Consider the following 26,521-nt stretch of genomic DNA (forward strand, 5'->3'; position numbering starts at 1 on the left):
ACTCAATTTCATTTTTCATTTTTCGGATTCATTTATTTTTGCTCTCCTTTCGTATCCATCAATTCTATGTCACAAAACATACATCGCAAACCAACCTCAAAATCATTAACCGTAAAGATATGCCCGAGATGGTAGAGTTGCATATGTGAATATACTGTCATTGTCGCTTGGGTTTACAAAAAATTAAAATTGTCACGCATGAGTAGTTAAACTTTGACTATAAAGATGCCGTAGCGGACCATTTTAGCATAGTCAGTCAATTCTATAAGAGCTAAAAATTGTTACGCATCAAACATCAAACAGTGACTATAAGGTTGCCATAGTGGACTTTTTTTAGCATTGTCAGCCAAATCTTGAAAAAGATATGAAGGAAAGATCTAGTAAGGTTCTTCTAGAACTATTTTAATAAAGAAGTTGAGGTTTTATTATAAAATTAATTAGTAATAAAAAAAATAATTTAACTATATACGTAATTGTTGGACAACTTGCTTTAATACCATGAAAAAGTAATAAGCAGTATGAAAAATAACCCAACTATTTATAAGATCTCTCATTTTTCAATCTGGATCTCTCAACACTTGTAATCTTGCAAGTTCTAGCCACAAGGTCGTTGTTGAGGTTTCCTAATGCATAACACTTCTTCCCCGGAGCTTGCAGTCGCATATTTTTTTTCTTTTTCGAAACGAATTCTTTGAATGAATGCTCTAATCGTTGGTTTGGGATGAATAGTACTTTCCTCTGGAACAGTCACATATAATCTTCTCATTGAAAAAATTTCTTTGATGGTATTCTAGTTGAAGAGAGATACATGTTCATGAATTTTACAGAAAGAGTGATTGTTACAACACTAGTTCAAATCGTTCTTCTCATCCGGTGCTGCGCTTCAACGGATAGCATAGCAGCAGACCAAGCCATCAGGGATGGCGAAGTTCTCGTCTCGAGTGGAGAAGTGTTTGAGCTTGGGTTCTTTAGCCCTGGGAAATCCACGAAGCGATACGTTGGAATTTGGTACAAGAAAGATGTAGAAAACAGAGTTGTGTGGGTCGCAAACAGAGATAATCCGGTCAATGACACTTCAGGAGTCCTCTCAATCGGTACAGATGGAAACCTTTTCGTCTATGCGAAAAACAGAAGCAATATTCCTCTCTGGTCTACCAAATCCGGGGTTTCAATTTCATCGTTATCATCCGAACAAGATCCTATTTACAAAGCTCAGCTCTTAGAAACTGGAAACTTGGTTTTGGTTGAGCAACAACAAGACAGCGAAAAGGTAGCATGGCAAAGCTTCGATTACCCCACGCATGTGCAGCTACCATTTATGAAACTAGGTATTGACAAGAGGACAGGATTGAACCGGTTCCTGACTTCCTGGAAGTCGGAAGATGATCCCGGAACAGGGAATTACACCTACAGGATTGACCCAGGTGGAGCTCCCCAGATTGTGGTGAACAAAGGTAACGTCCGATTGTGGAGGTCTGGTAATTGGAATATGAATAGGGGGTGGTGGAATGGTACAACCACAGTGCAAGGTGGCCTTGAAATCTACACTACTAATGACGATAATGAGATCACAATAATGTGGGACGTTGTCAACCCTTCGATCATCTCAAGAGTAATAGTGATGGACAGTTCTGGATCAATCAAAGAACTTATATGGTATCAACAAAAGCAGGGGTGGAACCTAGTCTGGTCTGAACCCTTGAACAAATGCGACTCTTATGGCTGGTGTGGAGCATTCGGCAGATGTGACCCCTTTGGAACTTATGGCTTGAGCGAGTTCGAGTGCAAATGCCTCCCAGGGTTTCAACCCTTGTTGGAAGTTGAGTGGAACATGAAAAATGCATCAAGTGGCTGTGTGAGGAAGCACGAGGCATGCAGAAATGGCGAACGTTTCATCAAAGTTGCCAACGTGAGAACTCCTGACACATCATGGGCACTGGTGGATACAAATTCAAGTTGGAAACAATGTAAGGATGAGTGCTTGAGAAATTGCTCTTGCTTGGCATACACAAAATTACGAGTTGGCATTGGCTGCCTGACATGGTATGGGAATTTAATAGATACTCGAGATAATACCCAAGGGGGTGGTGACGAGCTTTACATTCGCGTGGATGCACTTGAGTATGGTATGCGGCTAACTTTCTCAGTAGTACTGAAATAATATTCTTTCGCATATTTCTCTCAATTAAGTATTTTTAACTTTGTAGCCCAATACGCAAAGAAGTCGAAGAGTTTTCTTGCCAAAAAGGGAATGCTGCCGGTTTTGGTAGTATCTATTACTATGGTATCCTCCTTCATTTTCGTCGGATGTTGTTGGTGTTTAAAGAGAAAGAGAAAAGGTAAGCAAAAATTTATTCCCCCAAAGTATTACAAGCTTCTTATTAGTGAGTCTAATAGGCACTTTATGTTATATGTAGGATCTTCAAAGGAAAAAAGGGAAGATGATAGTGAAACTCATCATGACCTACCATTTTATGACCTAAAAAGCTTAGTTGCTGCCACGGAAAATTTCTCTGCTGCTAACAAGCTCGGCGAAGGTGGATTCGGCTCAGTCTATAAGGTATCTCAGTATAATACATAAACCTCGATAACATAATTAAGCACATCTCTCAAGTAGTACTCCATTCCTAAGTATGTAATTAAGCACACATTGACATAGCATTTTCGTTACTGTATCAAATCTTAAACTAAAGACGGGATGATAATTTTCAGGGTTTACTAGCTAATGGACAAGAGGTTGCTGTGAAACAATTATCAAAGGATTCGGGGCAAGGTTTAGAACAATTTAAGAATGAGGTTATGTTGATAGCAAAACTTCAGCACAGGAATCTGGTGAGGCTTGTAGGTTGCTGTGTCCAGGCAGAAGAGAAGATGTTGATCTATGAATACTTACCAAACAAAAGCTTGGACCTTTTCATATTTGGTATACCTTTCAATTTATAAATAGCAACAATTTTTTTGCATGAAGTTATTTCGCCACGGCATTTTTCTCCTACACGCCTCTCTTTGTTTATGTTCCCTTGATTCTCCTTTAAGCCTCTGTTATATTCAATCCAAAGGCCAAAAAAATGGTAAGCTGAAAGCGAAAATGGGTGTGTAGAAATCATTTTTCTTACTTCATCGGATATTTGAATTATAAGTCAAATGAACTAAAGCATATACCAAAGAACTAATTGCAGCAGAGCTTGTAAATGTTATCCTATGGGTTCCTTACTCTCCAATCTCCATACATTGAATCAAGGTTTATGTTTCTTGACCAGATAAAAGTAGAAGCTCATTGTTGGACTGGGAAAAGCGTATTGAGATTATCGTTGGAATCGCTCGAGGAGTCTTATACCTTCATCATGACTCCAGACTGAAAGTCATCCACAGGGATTTGAAAGCTAGCAATGTTCTATTGGATTCAACAATGAACCCCAAGATCTCAGATTTTGGACTGGCGAAAATGTTTGGGGAAGACCAAATCATAGCAAAAACAAACAGAGTGGTTGGAACATAGTAAGTATTTCGGAGTACATCCGATTAGAAGCATATGATGATTATGAAGGAACAATTGGCATGCTCAATAGTTTGTATCATGTTGTGTGATTGCAGTGGCTACATGTCACCGGAATATGCAATGGGAGGGCGATATTCAACAAAATCGGATGTTTTTAGCTTTGGTGTCATACTGCTAGAGATCGTTAGTGGCAAATGGAACACGAGTTATGATGATAAAAGTTACTCCCCAAATTTGATTGGACAAGTAGGCAATTCATTAAGTTCTAAAGTATATACGCTGTGAGCTACCAATTTTTACTTCTGAATATTTGTGCTAACATGATGTTTGAAATTGCATCAGATTTGGGATATGTGGATGGAGGAGCAAGCATTAGGTATAGTCGATCCATCATTGGATCGGTCATATCCTGCACATGAGGTTTCGCGATGCATCCAGATCGGGCTACTTTGTGTGCAAGAAAGTGCATTGGATAGGCCAACCATGTCGGAAGTTGTTTTCATGTTGTGTAATGAAACAACTCTTCCCTGTCCCAAGAAACCTGCATTTATATTACAATCCACAAATCCAAACAAAGAAGCATCAAGAGGAGAAATTTGTTCGCTAAATGACTTAACAATAACCGTGGTTGAAGCGCGGTAATGATCTAGGTTGTACGTCTCTGGGTGAATCGTACCATGTCAACCAAATTCTGAGATGCATCCAAATTGTCCTCTTATGTGTGCAAGAGTATACCATTTCATTTTCTTCTTACATTTATGGTTTCATTTGTTAATATATACTTCAGACACTATTCTGTATTTTTATCCTAATTCATACTTACTGATATTTTTTAATGATTTCAACAGTCATCTAGCACTGAAGATTCGTTTGACTCTTGTCTGTTCAAATAGAGACTCTTTTTCCTTTTACATTGCATGTATCTTTCCTGAATGAATTTGTTATTCAACTTTCCTGGATGATTTGATACGTCGTATACAAAGAAATATTTCTTGCCATTGTCTTTTATAATGTCATGTGGTACCGAACTTTAGTGAAAAAAAAAAGCTCTTGCTTGTAATTTTTGGTAGAATGTTGATTCCTCTCTGCTTATCCTAGTTTAGCACAGAGAATGTATATCGGTTAATAATTGAAAAAAGTCTACCCCTGTTTCCTGTTTTTCCCCTATCTTGGAACAGAGTATTCATGAATTGTCTTCAGGAATAGTCACCGAAAGTTAACCATACTAAGAATAACAGTCAACCAAGTAATGAGTGTGATGAGTGGTGACGGAGATGAAGATAATTAGGGGATTTAACAGTTTGCAGCTACGATTGCATGGATACAGACACAAACATAACAATACGACACAACACGGAAATACAAGAAGAAATCACGATGTCCATGCATCGTAGCTTTGCAGTAACATGAATAAAAGACGTTATCAACTAGCTATTAAATTTGTTTTAGGTTTGGAACTTGTGGAGAGAAGGCAATGCCTTGGAAATCGTTGATTCATGTCTGGGTCAATTGGACCATGTCAAGTTCTGAAATGCGTCCAAATATCCCAACTTATGTGGACAAGAGTATACCACGGACCGGTCAAAAATATCAAGATTGCTTTCATGCTAAGTACTGACGAAGCAGCTTCTTCACCAAAACAACCAGCATTAGAGTTATAACAGTGGAGATCAATCACCTAGTTTATCTTTGTTTTATTTATTTATTTTTTTTGTTTTTAATTATTATTAAAGGGAGGCGAGGGTTTGAAACTATTACAACAATTTAGGGGAGGGTGCAGTTTTGAACCTAGAACTCATGGGTGAAAATCCAACATTCTATCTACTAAGATATTGGACCACATGCAAAGACTCCATTACCCAGTATTGAAGGAGAAAATTCATTAAATGATGTGACGTGTAGTGGCATAGAACCTCGCTAAAGTTGAACTGTTAAAGATATTTTTGAGTGCATTGACTTGTAGGGCGTAGGAAATACTGGTTACAATTGCGAACTTGCAAGGTAATTAAAGAGAAATTATACTAGTCTAGTTAGCTAATTAATTATGTCAATTGTGAGACGAACTATGAACGGAAACTTGAACACTAATAGACGCATTCACATCAGTTAGTGTTTAAGAATGAGAGGTTTGTGGTCATCAAACTTCCGTGTGGAGAGAAATTTTTAGTTATATTAGGAATACAGATGGTACACTACGTGTTTTTATCAAAGTGATGAAAAATAACAATACAAGGTCAAACTCACAAATTCCCACCACAACGCATGTAAGGCCCGAATCCACAAACCCACCCAAGAGCCCATATTTACATAAATAAAAAAAGTAAAAAAAAAAAAAAGGCTATTTCGTAATTAAAACTAAATTCCCCCTCAATTGCACTATAACCAAGCTACAGCGCCACCTCTTCTCGAGTTTAGAATACAGTAATTGTCCTACATGAAATATTTTATAAGATCCACGTCGACCACCAACCACTAGCAATAAAATGTATAATTTTTTTTAATTAAGTATGTTAGCTTATTGAGGGACAACATGCATTTAGCAATTGTCTGTTTAGTAATTAGTGCTAGAGTGGTTGGAATATTTTAAATTTCTTATGGGAAAGTTCCAAAGTGGACTTTTGTGGCTGTGACCTAGTGAGTGATGGGGCCATGGTATCAATTTCTTAATAAATTTGGTCTTCAACTTTATGAAATGGTCAATACTCATGCCCTTCTGATTGTCCAACATTTCTAGAAATGCAGTCATTTTTCTTTCCTCAAAGTGACATTTTGTCTCTTCAATAGAAAATTCGTACCAAATGGTAGTCATTAAAACCGAAATTTTATCCAACACAAAATTTTATGGCTTCTAGAAAATAATCTATTTCAGATTCGTTTGATAATTATTTTATTGTATGTCTCTGGATGAATCGTACCATGTCAACCAAGTTCTGAGATGCATCCAAATTGCCCTCTTATGCGTGCAAGAGTATACCATTTCATTTTCTTCTTACATTTATGGTTTCATTTGTTAATATATACTTCAGACACTATTCTGTATTTTTATCCTAATTCATACTTACTAATATTTTTTAATGATTTCAACAGTCACCTAGCACTGAAGATTCGTTTGACTCTTGTCTGTTCAAATAGAGACTCTTTTTCCTTTTACATTGCATGTATCTTTCCTGAATGAATTTGTTATTCAACTTTCCTGGATGATTTGATACGTCGTATACAAAGAAATATTTCTTGCCATTGTCTTTTATAATGTCATGTGGTACCAAACTTTAGTGAAAAAAAAAGCTCTTGCTTGTAATTTTTGGTAGAATGTTGATTCCTCTTTGCTTATCCTAGTTTAGTATAGAGAATGTATATCAGTTAATAACTGAAAAAAGTCTTCCCCTGTTCCCCTGTATTTCCCGTCTTGGTACAGAGTATTCACGAATTGACTTCAGGAATAGTCACCGGAAGTTAACCATACTAAGAATAACAGTCAACCAAGTAATGAGCGTGATGAGTGGTGACGGAGATGGAGATAATTAGGGGATTTAACAGTTTGCAGCTACGATTGCATGGATACAGACACAAACATAGGGATACGATACAACACGGGAATACAAGAAGAAATCACGATGGCCATGCATCGTAGCTTTGCAGTAACATGAATAAACGATTTTATCAACCAGCTATTAAATTTGTTTTAGGTTTCTAACTTGTGGAGAGAAGGCGATGCATTGGAAATCATTGATTCATCTCTGGGTCAATCGGACCATGTCAAGTTCTGATATGCGTCCAAATATCCCAGCTTATGTGGACAAGAGTATGCCACGGACCGGTCAAAAATATCAAGATTGCTTTCATGCTAAGTACTGAAGAAGCAGCTTCTTCACCAAAACAACCAGCATTAGAGTTATAACAGTGGAGATCAATCACCCAGTTTATCTTTGTTTTTTTTTTTTTTTTTTAATTATTATTAAAGGGAGGCGAGGGTTTGAAACTATTACAACAATTTAGAGGAGGGTGCAGTTTTGAACCTAGAATGCATGGGTGAAAATCCAACATCCTATCTACTAAGATATTTGATCACATGCAAAGACTCCATTACCCAGTACTAAAGGAGAAAATTCATTAAATAATGTGACATGTAGTGGCATAGAACCTCGCTAAAGTTGAACTGTTAAAGATATTTTTGAGTGCATTGACTTGTAGGGCGTCAGAAATACTGGTTACAATTGCGAACCTGCAAGGTAATTGAAGCGAAATTATACTAGTCTAGTTAGCTCTAATTAATTATGTCAATTGTGAGACGTACTATGAACGGAAACTTGAACACTAACAGACGCATTCACATCAATTAGTGTTTAAGAATGAGAGGTTTGTGGTCATCAAACTTCCGAGTGGAGAGAAATTTTTAGTTGTGATGGGAATTCGGATGGTACACCATGTGTTTTAATGAAAGTGATGAAAAATTTTAAATTTTAAGTTATTAACCTTTTAACACACATAACCCACCATTTATATAGGAATACGTAATGTATCATCTCATGTGAAGATCATATTGAAAAATATCTTCTCGAAGCATAAGAGAAAATTCTTTAAAAGATGTTGACCTGTGATTCTTTAAAATCCCAGCATAGGAGAAAATTTGTCTTTATCAATCTACTACAACTGGGGTGTGGTCAGCATTAATGAAGTGGACCTTTCTAGCTAGGATCAGTATTCTTACGTCGACTAGAATTCGCCGGTGAATTCAACACCAAAGAAAATAAAATCGAAACTTTCCGGCTTTTTGTTTCTGCTGCCATTAAAAGAGAAACTAACCATGAATTCTACTATATTCCTTTTTGTCATAATTAGATTGCTTATCTTCCTTGTGATTCATCCCTCTTCCATTTCTGTTGCCCTAGACGCCATTACACCAAACCAACCCCTAAGAGATGGCGACTTTCTTCTCTCCGCCACTAAAATCTTTAAACTAGGTTTTTTTAGCCCAGACAATTCTCATAACCGTTACATCGGAGTTTGGTACAACAATATTCCAATCAAAACCATCGTCTGGATTGCAAACAGAGACAACCCCATAATTCCTATTGGTGGAACTGGAACTGGGCTCCTAGCTATTCATGGAGATCATGGAGGCCTGGTCATTTATGGGAAGGACCAAAATACCCCTCTTTGGTCTGCTAATGTCACAGTCTCTTCGCCAAACAATTCCGTAATAGCCAAACTTCGGGATACAGGAAATCTTGTATTGCTTGAGCACAATGGTAGTAACCCAAGGGTGCTGTGGCAAGGCTTTGATTACCCCACAGATACACTGCTTCCATGGATGAAGATTGGGCAGAACCGGCGGTCAGGGCTGAACAGGCGCCTAACATCTCGGAAGTCCCAGGATGATCCCGGATCAGGGAATTTTTCGTATGAGATTGACCCAACCGGGTTTCCGCAGTTGATGGTTTACAAGGATCGAACCAAATGGTTTCGAGGCGGAACTTGGACCGGCCAAAGATTTAGCGGGGTACCCGAATATACAACTGATAGTGTCCGCAACTTTGTGAACAATAAAGATGAGATATATATGGAGATAACTGTTCCAAATGACTCAGTATTCACAAGAGGGGTGCTAGATGAATCAGGAATTGTTAAACGGTTCGTATGGCGAGATCACGAAAGCAAATGGATCGAAGGAAGCTCTAACCCTAGTGAGTGGTGTGACCACTATGGACAGTGTGGTCCAAATGGTAACTGTGACCCATACAGTAATTATAACTTCTCTTGCCTTTGTCTGCCCGGATTTGAACCCAAATTCCCCCAGGATTGGTATCTGAGAGATGGATTGGGTGGATGCATGAGAAAATCGGGAGCGTCTACATGCCAAAATGGGGAAGGGTTTGTTAAGGTGGCACGCGTGAAGGTACCCGACTCATCTGGGGCACGTGTGAATATGAATTTCAGTCTGAAAGGGTGTGAGCAAGAGTGCATGAAGGATTGTTCTTGCATGGCATACGCGAGTGCAGATGAAAGGGGAGGAGGGAAGGGTTGTGTGATGTGGTACGGGGACTTGATAGACACAAGAACTTTTTCAAGTGTTGGGCAGGACTTGTATGTGCGAGTTGATGCAGTTACTCTAGGTAATCGCTTTATCTTTCATTCTCACAATATTTTGTATATATTCCGCACTTTCTACCGGAATTTCTCTAATAAGAGACAAATCTTGTTGGATAGTAGTTGCGAGTTGATTGGCCGGCTGTACTTTGCCCTGGTTCGCCTGGCTAATTACATCCCACAATTATCTTGCACATGAGATTGATGGTGATTTGCTATTGTTTACAGTTCACAACTGTTGAATTCGTTAGTTTTTTAATTTTTATTTTATGTCCTTGTAGCTCAATTTGCAAATGGTTCTGTAATTAGCAAGAAGGCAAGGCTGGCAATTTCACTATTATCCGCTCTTGTGTTTCTTGGCCTAGTTTTCCTTTTGTGTTGGTTGGTAAGGAGGAAGAGCAAAGGTAAATAAATTTTGCTTCTCAATCTTAATTACTATCCCTCTTGTGTCGGTTGAGGTCTCTATTACGTCAATATTACAATAAACGACTATAGTCGCTAATATTAGTTGTAAGAATTGAGATGGGTAAAAGACTTATTAATGGCTACAGGCCGGGTATACTATGAGGCCTTTTACTCATTCTATTCTGTACAACTAATGCCAACAGTTATTTGTAAGTTTCCTTGTAGTGTCGCGCAATACGGATTGTTTATGACCAAAAGGCTATAACATTGCATTGCTTGTTAATTATGTATTTCATGACAGCAGGAAGGCAAAGAAAATATATGTTTTTCATGGAAGATAGAACAGATCTCGATGATCAAAGTAAAATAAACTCAGAATTACAATTCTTTGATCAAACAACTGTCGCAGCTGCCACGGACAATTTCTCTGTAGCGAACAAGCTTGGGACATGAGGTTTTGGCTCAGTCTATAAGGTACTTGGCCTCCTATAATTTTCCGAATCATGCATAACTTCAGGTTAACCTAGAAGCTTACAACAAACATGACAGTTCATTTTTGACGCCCTTAAAAATGAATTGTAACATAAGTGTTTGGATTATAATTTCAGGGTGTACTTCGTAATGGAAAGGAAGTAGCGGTAAAACGACTATCAAAGAATTCTGGTCAAGGAATTGAAGAGTTTAAGAACGAAGTTGTGATAATTGCAAAACTCCAACACAGGAACCTTGTCAAGATTATAGGTTGCTGCGTTGAAGATAAAGAGAAGATGCTAATCTATGAGTACGTACCAAACAAAAGTTTGGACTCCTTTATTTTTGGTACGTCTTCTTCCTTTTTTTTCCTTTAATTTCATTCTGAAACTAAAGTCAACAAGAATTTATTTGGTCTTAACTTCTTACGATATCCAGATGAAACAAAAAGAAATCTTTTAGATTGGACAAAACGCTTTGATATTATTTGTGGGATTGCTAGAGGGATTTTATATCTTCATCAAGATTCGAGATTAAGGATTATCCATAGAGATCTAAAGGCCAGTAATATTCTACTGGATGCATCTATGAGTCCCAAAATAGCAGATTTTGGTATGGCAAGAATATTTCTGGGGGACCAATGTGAAGCAAATACACATCGTGTGGTCGGAACATAGTAAGTTAATTAAATTCATCAAAATTGAAGATGCATGTTGGCTAGAGCTTACCAAAATAGTAGGTTAATTAATAGTTCCAACTTCCCAGAACAAGTCTCACCATGATCTCCTTATATTGTTGCAGTGGTTATATGTCACCAGAGTATGCAATGGAAGGAATTTTTTCAGTAAAATCTGATGTGTACAGTTTTGGCGTATTACTACTAGAAATCATAACTGGCAAAAGGAATTCCGGTTATCACCACAAAAAATATCCCCACTCAAATTTGGTTGGATATGTAAGCTAACTATAGCCTATTTGTAAACAATGATTTTCCCACAAGTTTATCCCCTACTTTATTCATGCTTGGTTGATTTTTTCAAAACTCTTTTAGGTTTGGGACTTGTGGAGAGAAGGCATTGCCTTGGAAATCGTTGATCCATCCATGGGCGAATCATACCATGTAAACGAAGTTGTGAGATGCATCCAAATTGCTCTCTTGTGTGTGCAAGAGTTTGCTGTTGACCGGCCAACCATGTCGGCGGTTGTTTTCATGCTAGGTAACGAGGCAGCAGTTCCTTCCCCAACACAGCCTGCATTTTTGTTGACGAGGAGTCGTACTGGAGTAGGTCCATCAACAAGTATTGAAGGAGCTAGTTCTATAAATGATGTGACATGTACAGAAATAGAAGCTCGTTAAAGAAAAGCCTAGGATTACCCGACATGTTCCACAACATGAATGTACTTGTAGCAGCTTGCAAAAGATAATGTATTAACAACATACAATTTGTTACCTTGTGAAGAAACGGTGAACGAAATTTACTATGCCTTGAAAATGAAGATTCTCCAAGTATAGCGAAGCTTGTTGATGTTAGAACTCATAAAAATTAAATATAATAAAACTAAAAAATACGCCATTTCCTGTGGCTTTTGGTTGCTGCATGTATGCATTCACACAAAAGCTTGGACATTTTGCAAATTTGGCGAACCTTTTGGGTGCGTTTGTTGCACTGGATTATTTCAAACTAGACTAGGTTCATAGACTAATCTAGACTAACTTAGAATAGACTAAGCTGGACTAATTTAGCGTAGCATTTGATATGGTGTTGGACTAATAACTAAAATAAAGAAAATTAATATACCTTTTAATTTACAAATAGCAACAATTTTTTCATGGGAAGTGTTTCCGCTCACCATTTTTCTCCTCATGCGCGTCCCTTTTTGTTTGAAGTCCCTTAATTCTTTTTTAATCCTTTGATTTATTCACCTCATATTTAAATGATTTCTATAACTCGAATGAACTAAAGTCTATAACGAAGAACTAATTACAGCAGAGCTTGTCAATGCTATCTTTCGCTTTATTTACTCTTCATACTTTGAATTTATGTTTTTGGACTAGATGAAAGTAGAAGGTCATTGTTGGACCGGGAAAAGCGCAACGAGATTATTGTTGGAATCGCTCGAAGGGTCTTATACCTTCATCAAGACTCAAGACTGAAAGTCATCCGCAGGAATCTAAAAGCTAGCTATGTTTCATTGGATTCAACTATGAACCCCAACATCTCAGAATTTGGACTGGCAAAAATATTTGGGGAAGGCTAAATCCAAGCAAACACAAACAGAGCGGTCGGAACATAGTAAGTGTTTTAGTATTTTGCTGAGCATATACAGATAGAAACATACAGCGATTAGCAAACAATTAACATGCTCAATATTTTATATCATGCTATGTAACTGCTGTGGATACATGTCACCAGAATATGCAATGGAAGGGCGATATTCAACAAAATCGGATGTTTTTAGCTTTGGTGTCATACTGCTAGAGATCGTTAGCGGCAAAAGGAACAAGAATTGTGATATTGAGTATCCGTCCCTAAATTTGATTGGACAAGTAGGCAATTCATTAAACTTCTAAATTATGTATGGAATGATTTACCAATTTTTATTTCTGAAAGTGTACGCTAAAATGATCCTAATTGCATCAGATTTGGGATATGTGGGAGGAATTAGGTATAGTTGATTCATCTTCGGATCAGTCACGTCCTACTCACGAGGTTTCAAGATGCATCCAGATCGGGCTACTTTGCGTGCAAGAAAGTGCATCGGATAGGCCAACCATGTCGGAAGTTATTTTCATGTTGAGTAATGAAACAACTCTTCCCTCTCCCGATAAACCTGCATTTATATGACAGTCCAAAAATCCAAACTCAGCAGTATCGCAGGGAGAAACTTGTTCACTAAATGAGTTAACAATAACCATGACTGAAGCGTGCTAATGGCATGGGCTTATACGTCGTATTCAAAGAAAATTTCTTACAACTGTCTTTTGTAATGTCATGTGTTACCAAACTTCAGCGAAAAAAGCTCTAGGTTGTAATTTTGGGTAGAATACTGCTTCAGTACATTGGTTGATAACCGAAAAAAGTCTGGCCCGGTTACCCTGTTTTCCCCTTTGCTTGGTACAGAGTATTCACTAATTGTCTTCACAAGTAGTCACAGGAATTAACCGTACTGAGATAATAGTCAACTAAGTAATGAGCATGATGGGTGGGGATGAAGATAATTAGGGGATTTAGCACTTTGAAGTAACAAATATAAACGTATTTATTAACTAACTATTAAATCTATTTTAGGTTTGGAACTTGTGGAGAGAAGGAAATGCCTTGGAAATCGTTGATTCATCTCTGGCTGAATCGGACCATGTCAACCAAGTTCTGAGATGCATCCAAATTGCCCAGCTTCTGTGTGCAAGAGTATGCCACGACCGGCCAACAATGTCGGCGGTCGTTTTCATGCTAGGTAATGAAGAAGCAGCTCCTTCACCAAAACAACCAGCATTTTTATCGAAGATGAGTTATAACAGTGGAGATCCATCACCCGTTTTTTTAAAATTATTATTAAAGGGAGGGGAGGGTTCGAAAATATCACAACAATTTAGGAGACAAGGCAGTTTTGAACCTAGGACGCATAGACAAAAACCGAATACCCTAACCATTAGGATATTGGATCACATGCAAAGATCCCATCACCTAGTACTGAAAATTCTTTAAATGATGTGACATGTAGTAGCATGAAACCCCGCTAAAGTTGAACTTCGTAAGATATTTCTAGTGCATTGATGTATAGGGCGTGAGAATTATTGGTTTAGATTGCGAATTTACTAGGTAATTGACGAGAAACTAGTCTGGTTAGCTAATTCTGTCGATTGTGTGATGTACTATGGTGGAAACTTGATCGCTAACAGACACATTCACATCAGTTAGTGTTGAAGAATGAGAGGTTTGTGGTAATCAAACTTCAGCATAGCATAGGAAGCAGGTAAGACTTTTTATCTAGGTTTTGGCTCCTGGGATTCATACAGGAGAAAAGATGTTGACCTGTGATTCTTTGCTTGCCAAATAAAAAATCCTAGGACTTATCAAATTGGTTTACTATTTCATTTTATTATGGTTCGCTTTTTTCATAGTGTCCACTACTAATCAGACTTGATAGCTTACCACCTACGAGTATATTATCTGTTGGGCTCTATCACAATAATAAAAAATAAAACCATTTATTTATATTGTATTCTATTTTATCAATTTTTAGACATCAGATTTTTTTTTTGTTTTTTGTTCTCTAAATTTGTACTTGGCCCTTTTCGGAACCAATTTAGCTGTCTTTATCAATCGACGGGATACAACTGGGGTATTGTCAGCATTACTGAAGTGGAGTTTTCTAGCTAGGATCAGTTTGAGGGAATTCGTGTCTTGTTGACATGTGCGACTGGAAATCGCGCCGTTAGTGTTACTCAATCTCCAACAAAATAAAAAATTCAACCTTTCCGGCTTTTTGTTTCTGCTTGGCATTAGAAGAAGCAACCGTTTTAGCACTTAAACTCCTCAATGAGAAAGCTAGCTATCAACCATGAATTCCACTAAATTCTTTTTTTTCACAAGTCTATTGCTTATCTTCCTTGTGATTCTTCCCTCTTCCCTTTCGGTTGCCATAGACGCCATTACACCAAACCAACCCCTAAGAGATGGCGACGTTCTTCTCTCCACCACTAAAATCTTTGCACTAGGGTTTTTTAGCCCATGCAATTCTCATAATCGTTACGTCGGAGTTTGGTACAACAAAATTCCAATCCAAACCGTCGTCTGGACTGCAAACAGAGACAACCCCATAATTCCTATTTCTGGAGCTGGGCTCCTAGCTGTTCATGGAGAACATGGAGGCCTTGACATCTATGGGAAGGACCAAAATAACCCTCTTTGGTCTGCTAATGTCACAGTCTCTTCGCCAAACAATTACGTAATGGCCAAACTTTTGGATACAGGAAATCTTGTATTGCTTGAGAATTATGGTAGTAGCCAAAGGGTGCTATGGCAGGGCTTTGATTACCCCTCAGATACAGTGCTTCCAGTGATGAAGATTGGGCTGAACCGACGGTCAGGGCTGAACACGGTCCTAAAATCTTGGAAGTCCCACGATGATCCCAGATCGGGGAATTTTTTGCATGACATTGACCCAACCGGGTTTCCGCAGGTGATTATGTACAACGGTCGAACCAAATGGTTTCGGGCTGGACCTTGGACCGGAAAGGGATTGAGCGGGCTCCCTGAGATAGCATCTAATGGTTACCGCAGCTTTGTGAACAATAAAGATGAGACATATATGATGTATACTGTTCCAAATGGCTCAGTTTTCACAAGGGGAGTGGTAGATGAATCAGGAACTTTTCAACGGTTCGTATGGCGAGATCAAGAAAACAAATGGATCGAAGTAAGCTCTAACCCAAGTGAGTGGTGTGACTACCATGGACAGTGTGGTCCAAATAGTAACTGTTACCCATACAGTAATTATAACTTCTCTTGCCTTTGTCTACCCGTATTTGAACCCAAGTTCCCCCGGGATTGGTCTCTGAGAGTTGGATGGGGTGGATGCCTGAGAAAATCGGGAGCGTCTACATGCCAAAAAGGGCAGGGATTTGTTAAGGTGGCACGCGTGAAGGTACCCGACACATCTGGGGCACGTGTGAATATGAGTTTGATAGACGCAAGGACTTTTTCAAATGTTGGGCAGGACTTGTATGTACGAGTCGATGCAGCTACTCTAGGTAATCACTTTATTTTTCGTACTCACAATATTTTGTATTCTACACTTTCTACCGGAAATTCTTCTAATACGAGACAAATCTTATTGGATAGTACGTAGTTGCATGTTGATTGACCAGCTGCACTTTCCCTAATCCGCCTAGCTACTTACATCCCACAATTATCTCGCACATGAGGAAACCACATAATTTTCCTTTATTTTTTATAGTGATTTGTTACTGTTTACAATTCACAACTGTTGAATTCTTTGTATTTTTATTTTTATTTTTATTTTATATGCTTGTAGCTCAATTTGCAAATGGTTCTGTAATTAGCAAGAAGGCAAGGCTGGCAATTTCACTAGTATCCGCTCTTGTGTTCCTTGTCCTAGTATTCCTTTCATGTTGGTTGGTAAGGAGGAAGAGGAAAGGTAAATAAATTTTCTTTCTCTATCTTAATTAGTATCCCTCTTGTGTTGGTCTTCTGTTACATCAACACTACATTAATAAACTACTATGTCACTAATTTTAGTTGAACAAATGAGATGGGTAAAAGACTTATTAGGGGTTACTGGGTGGGTATACTATGAGGCCTTTTACTCACTCTATTATGTAAAACTAATGCCGACGGTTGTTGTAAGTTTTCTTGCAGTGTCGCGCAATACTGATTGTTAATGACCAAAAGTCTATAACGTTGTATTGCTTGTTATGTATTTCATGACAGCAGGGAGGCAGAGAAAAAAAAACGTTTTTCATGGAAGATAGAACAGATCTTGATGATCAAAGTAATATAAACTCAGAATTACCATTCTTTGATCTAACAACCATTGCAGCGGCCACGGGAAATTTCTCTGTAGCAAACAAGCTTGGGAAAGGAGGTTTTGGCTCAGTCTATAAGGTAGTTAGCCTCGTATACTTTTCCGAATCATGCACAACTTCAGGTTAACCTAGAAGCTTACAACAAACATGACAATTCATGTTTGAAGCCTTTAAAATGAACTGTAACATAAGTGCTTGGATTGTAATTTCAGGGTGTACTTCATAATGGAAAGGAAGTAGCAGTGAAACGACTATCGAAGCATTCTGGTCAAGGAATTGAAGAGTTTAAGAATGAAGTTGTTATTATTGCCAAACTCCAACACAAGAACCTTGTCAAGATTATAGGTTGCTGCGTTGAAGATGAAGAGAAGATGCTAATCTATGAATACGTACCAAACAAAAGTTTGGACTCTTTTTTTTTTTGGTACGTCTTCTTACTTTTTTCTCTTTTAATTTCGTTTTGAAACTAAAGTTAACAAGAATTTATTTGGTCTCAACTTCTTACTGTATCCAGATGAAACAAAAAGAAATCTTTTAGATTGGACAAAACGCTTTGAGATTATCTGTGGGATTGCTAGAGGGATTTTATATCTTCATCAAGATTCAAGATTAAGGATTATCCATAGAGATCTAAAGGCCAGCAATGTTCTATTGGATGCATCTATGAACGCCAAAATAGCATATTTTGGTATGGCAAGAATATTTACGGGGGACCAATATGAAGTAAATACACATCGTGTGGTCGGAACATAGTAAGTTAATTAAATTTCAGCAAAATTGAAGATACAAGTTGGCTAGAGCTTACCAAAATAGTAGGTTAATAGTTCCAACTTCCGAGTACAAGTCTCATCATGATCTCTTTATACTGTTGCAGTGGTTATATGTCGCCAGAGTATGAAATGGAAGGAATTTTTTCAGTAAAATTTGATGTGTATAGTTTTAGTGTTTTACTGCTAGAAATCATAACTGGCAGAAGGAATTCCGGTTACCACCACAAAAAATATCTCCACTCAAATTTGGTTGGATATGTAAGTTAACTATAGCCTATTTGCAAACAATGATTTTCCCACAAGTTTATCCCCTACTTTATTCATGCTTGGTTGATTTTTTTCAAACTGTTTTAGGTTTGGAACTTGTGGAGAGAAGACAATGCCTTGGAAACCGTTGATCCATCCATGTCAACGAAGTTGTGAGATGCATCCAAATTGCCCTCTTGTGTGTGCAAGAGTTTGCTGCTGACCGGCCAACCATATCGGCGGTCATTTTCATGCTAGGTAACGATGTAGTTCCTTCCCCAAAACAGGTTGCATTTTTGTTGAGGAATTGTACTAGTGGAGATCCATCAACGAGTACTGAAGGAGCTGGTTCTATAAATGATGTGACATGTACGGAAATAGAAGCTCGCTAAAGAAAGGCCTAGGACATCCAACATGTTCCACAATAAATACATACATATATATATATATATATATATTTATTTATTTATTGTGGAACATGTTGGATGTCCTAGGCCTTTCTTTAGCGAGCTTCTATTTCCGTACATTTATATATATGTACTAGTAGCAGCTTGCAAAGAATAATATATTAACCTCATACAATTGGCTACTGTGTGAAGAAAGGGTGAACGAAATTTACCATATGCCTTGAAAATGAAAATTCTCCAAGCAAAAGGAAGCTTCTTGATGTTAGAACTCATAAAAAATATAATCTATAAAAAGGAAAAATTAGTATCCGGTCATTAGTAACTAATGTTCTTTGATGAAAACCTTATTAGTTTTCAAATTTTGATCAAGGTCCCTAGCATTAATGTAATAATAAATTTACATGTAAGTTATATAATTTTTAAAATAAAAATTAATAATTGATTTAAGATTTTAATACTCACACCTTTATCAAACTCCTAACTAATTTTCAATTCAAAACATTTCCTAAAAACAAATTAGAATAAGTTTGTACCCATTAATTTTTACAAAAAGGTTTCAATTTTTTAATCTTATATGTACCCATTCATCTAATTTTTTAATTTTTTTAATCTTAAAATGTACCGGTTCTTAAACATACCAATTTGTTGTAGTAAAATGTACCCTTTTTTTTTATATAAAATCTATCCCATTTTTTCTAATCCATTTTTAAACTTATATGGGTACATTCTTTTTCTTGATTTGAGAATGTATCCATATCAAGTTTAATCAAAGAAATTTACTAATGTTATTAAGCCTAATATCTATTATTTTTGTGTGGTTTTGAAGAATGTACCCATATTTTGGTACAATAATTTTTTTGTTAATTTTGATAAATGTACCCATGTTTATATACACACATATATATACATACACACACACACACACACACACTATATATATTGGAGAGTATAATTTATATTTTAATAATTTTAATCCAAAAATTGTGGTTTTATTTTATTTAAAATCTCATTAATACAAACAACTATAAATTTTAATTTTTAATTAATATAGTAACCTACATATAAATACATTATCACATTAATTTCAGAAACTTCGATCAAAAATTAAAAATCAACAAGGTTTCAGTCAAAGAATATAGATGATTAGGGACTGCATCCAAAATATCCCTAAAAAAAATAAAGTCATTTCCTGTGGTGTTTTGGGTGAAAGAGAAACCGAAATCACAATTTTTTGCAGTTCGATTCGGTGTGGTTTTGAAGCTAAAACCAAAATGAAACCAAACCATTTGATTCAGTTCGGTGCGGTTTCAAACAATTTCAGTTTAGTTTTCAAACCATTTACATATAAAATGAAAAAGATTCTCTTTGTTCTCCTCTCTCACAAAAAATATTAAACAAAGCATGCACACCCTAAGAGAGAGGTGTTGCTGCTAAATTGCCCAGCTTCTATGTGCAAGAGTATGCCACGACCGGCAAACAATGTTGGCAGTCGTTTTCATGCTAGGTAATGAAGAAGCAGCTCCTTCACCAAAACAACCAGCATTTTTATTGAAGAGGAGTTATAACAGTGGAGATCCATCACCCAGTTTTTTTTTTTTTTTTTTTTAATAATTATTATTAAGGGAATGGAAGGGTTTAAAACTATTATAAAAATTTCGAACCTAGAACGTATGGGTGAAAACCGAATACCCTAACCACTAGGATATTGAATCACATGCACCACCCAATACTAAAAATTCTTTAAATGATGTGACATGTAATAACATAGAACCTTGCTAAAGTTGAACTCGTTAAGATATTTCGAGTGCATTGATGTGTAGGATGTCAGAATTATTGGTTAAGATTGCGAATTTGCTAGGTAATTGAAGATAAACTAGTCTAGTTAGCTAATTCTGTCAATTGTGTGACGTACTATGGTGGAAACTTGATCGCTAACAGACACATTCACATCAATTAGTGTTGAAGAATGAGAGGTTTGTGGTAATCAAACTTCAGCATAGCATAGGGAGCAGGTAAGACTTTTTATCTAGGTTTTGGCTTCTGGGATTCATACAGGAGAAAAGATGTTGACCTGTGATTCTTTGCTTGCCAAATAAACAATCCTAGGACTTTTCAAATTGGTTAACTATTTCATTTTATCATGGATCACTTTTATCATAGTGTCCACTACTAATCAGACCTAGTATCTTACCACATACGAGTACAGTATCTGTTGGACTCTATCACAATAATAAAAAGTAAAACCATTCATTATATATTATACACATATTAAAACCCAAACTCTCGGTTACTGCTCATTAATAGTAAAGTGGCGAAACTGCCCCTCAAAACTTTCGTCCTCTCCATTTTGGTGCTGCGTTTCTACAGTGATAAGACCGTTTTGCCCTTTTGGTTCTACAAGTCTTTCATCGCTAGGTGATTTGGCTTTGGTTGTTCTAGATATTTCTTTCCATTTTCTCTTCTCAGTTCCCCTTGAAAGCATAGCCCTACATTTTCCCTAATCCCTACCGCGATCTCGCCTTCGATTCATGTGAAATCACATTCCTAGCTTTCACCATTATAATTTATGTATTCATATTCATGGGATTTTATATTATTTTTGCAGGAATTTAATTTAATTTAATTAATTTAGAATTTTAATTACTTAGTTATAAAGTTTGAAGTTTTGAAAATAATCATTTAAATTTCATAGACATTTCGAGGTCACAATTAATGTTTTCAAATAGAGTTCGATCCTACGAACGTGTAGGCGAAGGCCATTTGTGAATCGAAACTATAACGAAGAAGTTACGAGCAACGGAAATTGGAGATAAATATTAATTTAGGAATTTCTCTAAATAAAAAAAATTATTATTTTTGTTTGGAAGAAGGACCAATCAAATTGTGGGGAAAGCCCCATTTAATGGAAGGGTGGACCAATCAGAAATAGGGGAGGGAGTGAACCAATGGGAGAGGAGAGAAATAAGAGAGTCAGCAGGTCTGGTCAGAGATTGACTTGCATGACTTGACTGCTGACCAAAAGGAAACAAGCTCGAATTCAGGTGATTTTTCGGCGAGCTGAAGTCCGCCACCACCTGCAAACGTCTTCTCGTCATCTCTCCTACGATTTTCAACCTAAACCCGACAAGTTTTGGCCCCATTTCATAGTGCATAATGCACACAGGTCCAAGAACCCTCCACCAGCGATCCATCATTTCTGAAGCGTTTTCCTTCGACCACCACCATCTTTAGCATCATCTTGAGTCCAGGACCAAACCCCAAACCCCAAACCCCAAACAAGTTTGGGGGCGACAGAGCAGCGAAGAAGACGAATCAACAACCACCCAATTCTAGGGTTTACGGTGATCCACATTGGATTTTAGGTATTTCCCGGCCAAATTGGACTTCGATCCAATTATGAAAGTTCTTTCCCTACAATCCTATAAAATTTGGTAATTTGTAGAGTTGATTGGAAAACTTAGTTTATGTTCACCGTGCGTGGCGACAATGCGTGGCCCGAGAAACTACTTGATCCTTCTAGGTTGAATTTGATACCTCGGTTCCATATTTGACAACCGATTAGTGAAATTCTATCATTTGAACCTAGTTTCATTAAGGAATACCACCTGCCCATTGTAGCGAACGACGATCTAACCGTTGGATTGTCACCAAACTTTAGTATGTTATTGTACGTAATATTTAATAACTTTAGGAACTTACGAATCGAAAATCCGCTGGATGGATCTTCCTAATTGGATTACTAGGGTTGACTTTGGTCAAGATGTTCTGAAGCGTTCTTCAATACTAAAAGTAGCATTATTAGAGACTTAGTGGATCCTAGTGGGCCTATCTTAGTTAGCGAGTTATCCTAGGTGATGTGCACCTCTATTTACATGCAAGTGGCATTATTGTGCTATACATGTTTACTAAACTTCTAGATGATATGAATGAAATGTATGATTGCTAGTATTGAAATGCGAGCTTAGAATCTCATTAGAAGTATTATATAGAACTTATATGCTAGTATGACAAGATAGTTAGTGGTCGTGATAAGTTAATAGTGCAGGTGCTTACGTAGAAAATCATAGGGGTTAAGGTGGGGGTAAATAGGTTGTGTGTTGATCTAACTGCACCATGAAGCAATGGTACATGCACGGTCCTACTTAGTATATCCGCGATGGATGATCACTGCCTGTACTATTAGATTATGCCTATGGTTCTGCTTGGTATATTCGCAATAGGGGACCATACGCATTCTATGGGTGATGAGGATTAGTTGTACTTGGTACATTTCGATATGCGACCATATTTTAATTGGATTCCGTTGAGTGGTCCGAAATCCCTACTCTTGCTTATTTCCATAAGGTTAGTCCAACCCTAGATTCGAGTGAATAGGAATTGCTCACAGTAGACGTTGTGTTTATAAATTAGATTTGTCATGCTATTACTTGGAATCCAGGTAGGGAATTATGTAGAATTCCTTTATTAAATTTCGTGAATTGATATGTGATCTTATCGATTGATTAACGTATTTAAATATCGTGCATCTTTGATTCTTGGGATTGATTAATTAGAGTGATTGTGGAAAGATGTTGGATATGATTGTTATTACTATGATCAGATTCGTTGATCAATGTGGCTAGAGAATAATATTGTGCTTCGTTGGTTGTTCTTTGAGACGTTGCATGCTATAAATAACGGTATTATGTTGAAGCATAGTGATTTACAAGATGGATGAAATGAAAAATCATGATTGTCATGTGGGTTTGTTATGTAACCCTGAATCTAGTAATTCATGCTTGTCAAGTCCCAATAATTGATTAAGGAATGCTATGCCTTCTTGTTAGAACCAACTGCGATAAATGTCTAAGTTTAGTGAATGGTTAACTACAAATAGCTTGATCCCTTCTTAGGGTACGTAGGCAATCTAATGCTACGGTTAGATGCAATCATGAAATAAAAGAAAATGAATGCGTGGTTAAATCATTGTTTGTGTTTTGGTCTTGTCTCGGAGGCGAAACATGATAGATAAATAGGAATGCAGTGACGTCACGTGTCGATCTTGGTTGTATGTCGGGATCGGGGCATGACAGTCTCGCCGAAAAATCACCTGAATTTGAGCTTGCTGCCGTCGAGTCACACGGGTCAATCTTTGACCCGACCCACTGGCTCTCTCCTTTCCCTTCTCTTATTTCTCTCATCTCCCATTGGTTCACTCCCTTCTCCCTTTTTTGATTGGTCCACCCTCCCATTAAATGGGGCTTTCCCCACAATCTTATTGGTCATTCTTCCAAATATTTTAGAGAAATTCCTAAATTAATATTTATCTCCAATTTCCATTGCTCGTAACTTCTTCGTTATAGCTTCGATTCACGAACGGCCTAAGCCTACGTTCGTAGGATCGAGCTCTATTTGAAAACATTAATTGTGACCTCGAAAGGTCTACGGATTTTAAATGATTATTTTTAAAATTCAAACTTTATAACTAAGTAATTAAAATTCTAAATTAACTATGTAACATCCCACATCGTCCAGGAGAGTGATCCTTAAATGTATATTCTCATCCTTACCTAGCACGAGGCCTTTTGGGAGCTCACTGGCTTCGGGTTCCGTAGGAACTCCGAAGTTAAGCGAGAAGGGGGCTAGAGCAATCCCATGATGGGTGACCCACTGGGAAGTTGCTCGTGAGTTCCCAAAAACAAAACCGTGAAGGAATGGTAAGCCCAAAGCGGACAATATCATGCTACGGTGGTGGAGCGGGCCCGGGAAGTGATCCGCACCGAGCTGGGATGTGACAATTTGGTATCAGAGCCTAACCCTGGCCATGGTGTGCCGACGAGGACGTCGGGCCCCTAAGCGGGGTGGATTGTAACATCCCACATCGTCCAGGGGAGCGATCCTTAAATGTATATTCTCATCCTTACCTAGCACGAGGCCTTTTGGGAGCTCACTGGCTTCGGGTTCCGTAGGAACTCCAAAGTTAAGCGAGAAGGGGGCTAGAGCAATCCCATGATGGGTGACCCATTGGGAAGTTGCTCGTGAGTTCCCAAAAACAAAACCGTGAGGGAATGGTAAGCCCAAAGCGGACAATATCGTGCTACGGTGGTGGAGCGGGCCCAGGAAGTGATCCGTCCTGGACCGGGATGTGACAATTTGGTACGATGGTGGAGCGGGCCCGGGAAATGATCCGCCTCGGGCCAGGATGTGACAAACTAAATTAAATTAAATTCACGCAAAAATAATATAAAATCCCTCGAATATGAATACATAAATTATAATTGTGAAATCTAGGAACGAGATTTCACACCTAAAGATTTAATGATTCATTCTTCTACAAACCCAATTTCTCCAATCTTTGTTGCAACTTTCCCCAATTTTGAAAATTGTTTTGACAATTTAGATTATTTAAGAGAACGAGCTATTATAACACATCGCAACACAACTGTATCAAAAATAAATAGCTATATAATTAATTTGTTACCTGAAGAACAATATATGTTTTTAAGTCATGATTCTATATGTTCTTCAAGTGGAAACATTGAGAATCTAGAAACACGATTTCAATGGTTTGCCAACACATAATCTAATTTTGAAAATAGGAATGCCAATTATATTGTTACGAAATTTAAATCAATTTTATGGTTTGTGTAATGGAATTAGATTGATTGTGACTCAAATTTTTAACAGGGTTATTGAAGCTAAAATACTTGTTGGAAGCAATATTGGACATAAAGTTTTTATACTCAGAATAACTCTTACATCAATTGAAAGTAAGTGGCCCTTCGTTTTTAGAAGCGTAAATTTCCAGTTAGAACATGTTATGCAATGACTATTAACAAAAGCCAAGGACAATCTTTAAAACAAGTTAGCTTATATCTTCATGAGCCTATATTCACTCATGGACAATTATATGTTGTATTGTCCAGAGTTACATCAAAAGAAGGTCTAAAAATATTGATACAAAATGGAGAAAACAGTGCAAATAATTACACTCTTAACATAGTTTTTAAAGATGTATTACAAAATTTAGAATAAAATTAGGTTAGTTTTATAAATCTATCAGTTCATAACTTTTTCCTTTTTCTTTTTTCGTCTTTGTCTTTACGTTTTACCTTTCACCTTTCTGATTATGTATGTTTCCTATCCTTGATTAGCTACTGTGTATAAGTATCTTATATAATTCTCTCACCAGCTTCACAAAACATTGCTTTTAAACACATTCCGTTTCTGATATTTAATGTGACATCCCACATCGCCCAGGGGAGTGATCCTTAAATGTATATTCCCTTCCCTACCTAGCACGAGGCCTTTTGGGAGCTCACTGGCTTCGGGTTCCGTAGGAACTCCGAAGTTAAGCGAGAAGAGGGCTAGAGCAATCCCATGATGGGTGACCCACTGGGAAGTTGCTCGTGAGTTCCCAAAAACAAAACCGTGAGGGAATGGTAAGCCCAAAGCGGACAATATCGTGCTACGGTGGTGGAGCGGGCCCGGGAAGTGATCCGCCCCGGGCCGGGATGTGACAATTGGTATCAGAGCCAATCCCTGGCCGGAAATGTACCGACGAGGACGTCGGGCCCCTAAGGGGGGTGGATTGTGACATCCCACATCGCCCAGGGGAGTGATCCTTAAATGTATATTCCCTTCCCTACCTAGCACGAGGCCTTTTGGGAGCTCACTGGCTTCGGGTTCCGTAGGAACTCCGAAGTTAAGCGAGAAGAGGGCTAGAGCAATCCCATGATGGGTGACCCACTGGGAAGTTGCTTGTGAGTTCCCAAAAACAAAACCGTGAGGGAATGGTAAGCCCAAAGCGGACAATATCGTGCTACGGTGGTGGAGCGGGCCTGGGAAGTGATCCGCCCCGGGCGGGGATGTGACATTTAAAACCCTTCATGTTTAAAAAAAAAAAATATATATATATATATATATATATATATATAATATATCTATTTCCTTCTATGCTTTTTCTTTATTTAAATTCATTCCTGCTTATTCAGAAGTAATGAATGAACAGTAACACTAGTTCAGCAGGTTCATTCCATTGTTGCCTACCGCATCCCTCAATTGCAATACAACAATTGAATGGTATCTTACTACAATAATCGAATGG

The 26,521-nt window shown here is 37.6% G+C and overlaps 4 protein-coding genes and 1 pseudogene across 7 annotated transcripts; all 5 read left to right on the top strand.

The window, feature by feature from the left end:
• The first annotated feature begins 501 nt into the window (after positions 1-501).
• On the top strand, positions 502-6,612 carry LOC137729244 (G-type lectin S-receptor-like serine/threonine-protein kinase At1g11410). 3 transcript variants are annotated; one of them, XR_015952479.1, is made up of 8 exons: positions 502-2,126; positions 2,208-2,339; positions 2,418-2,560; positions 2,713-2,923; positions 3,261-3,498; positions 3,595-3,745; positions 3,842-4,228; positions 6,467-6,612. XR_015952479.1 is itself a non-coding variant. In XM_068468111.2 (7 exons), the coding sequence occupies exons 1-7, from the start codon at positions 809-811 to the stop codon at positions 4,139-4,141; spliced, it is 2,493 nt and encodes an 830-aa protein (XP_068324212.2). In that variant the 5' UTR covers positions 543-808; the 3' UTR covers positions 4,142-4,373. The 3 variants fall into 3 exon arrangements, 2 of the variants coding, with proteins under 2 accessions (XP_088534303.1, XP_068324212.2); XM_068468111.2 differs by lacking the exon at positions 6,467-6,612 and having other exon boundaries at positions 543-2,126; positions 3,842-4,373; XM_088678177.1 differs by lacking the exon at positions 6,467-6,612 and having other exon boundaries at positions 541-2,126; positions 2,208-2,560; positions 3,842-4,373.
• Positions 6,613-8,209: 1,597 nt separating this feature from the next.
• LOC148693892 (G-type lectin S-receptor-like serine/threonine-protein kinase RKS1) lies at positions 8,210-10,883 on the top strand. The gene is made up of 4 exons (XM_088678178.1): positions 8,210-9,612; positions 9,868-9,990; positions 10,293-10,465; positions 10,600-10,883. The coding sequence occupies exons 1-3, from the start codon at positions 8,304-8,306 to the stop codon at positions 10,442-10,444; spliced, it is 1,584 nt and encodes a 527-aa protein (XP_088534304.1). The 5' UTR covers positions 8,210-8,303; the 3' UTR covers positions 10,445-10,465; positions 10,600-10,883.
• LOC137730258 (G-type lectin S-receptor-like serine/threonine-protein kinase At1g11410) lies at positions 10,677-11,925 on the top strand. The gene is made up of 4 exons (XM_088678179.1): positions 10,677-10,810; positions 10,901-11,138; positions 11,264-11,417; positions 11,514-11,925. Exons 1-4 carry the CDS (start codon positions 10,759-10,761, stop codon positions 11,817-11,819), a joined length of 750 nt encoding a protein of 249 aa, XP_088534305.1. The 5' UTR covers positions 10,677-10,758; the 3' UTR covers positions 11,820-11,925.
• A 941-nt stretch (positions 11,926-12,866) lies between these two features.
• Positions 12,867-14,382, top strand: LOC148693893 (receptor-like serine/threonine-protein kinase SD1-7). Its single transcript, XM_088678131.1, has 4 exons — positions 12,867-13,010; positions 13,105-13,245; positions 13,753-13,872; positions 14,284-14,382. The coding sequence occupies exons 1-4, from the start codon at positions 12,867-12,869 to the stop codon at positions 14,380-14,382; spliced, it is 504 nt and encodes a 167-aa protein (XP_088534257.1).
• A 426-nt stretch (positions 14,383-14,808) lies between these two features.
• On the top strand, positions 14,809-18,443 carry LOC137730259 (G-type lectin S-receptor-like serine/threonine-protein kinase RKS1; annotated as a pseudogene). The gene is made up of 7 exons (XR_015952434.1): positions 14,809-16,217; positions 16,502-16,672; positions 16,931-17,091; positions 17,225-17,434; positions 17,526-17,764; positions 17,887-18,040; positions 18,137-18,443. The product of XR_015952434.1 is annotated as a G-type lectin S-receptor-like serine/threonine-protein kinase RKS1 (transcript).
• The last annotated feature ends 8,078 nt before the right edge of the window (positions 18,444-26,521 follow it).

The sequence above is a fragment of the Pyrus communis genome, chromosome 10 (genome assembly GCF_041283825.1).
Source record: "Pyrus communis isolate YQ-2024b chromosome 10, ASM4128382v1, whole genome shotgun sequence".
Taxonomy (NCBI): Eukaryota; Viridiplantae; Streptophyta; class Magnoliopsida; order Rosales; family Rosaceae; genus Pyrus; species Pyrus communis.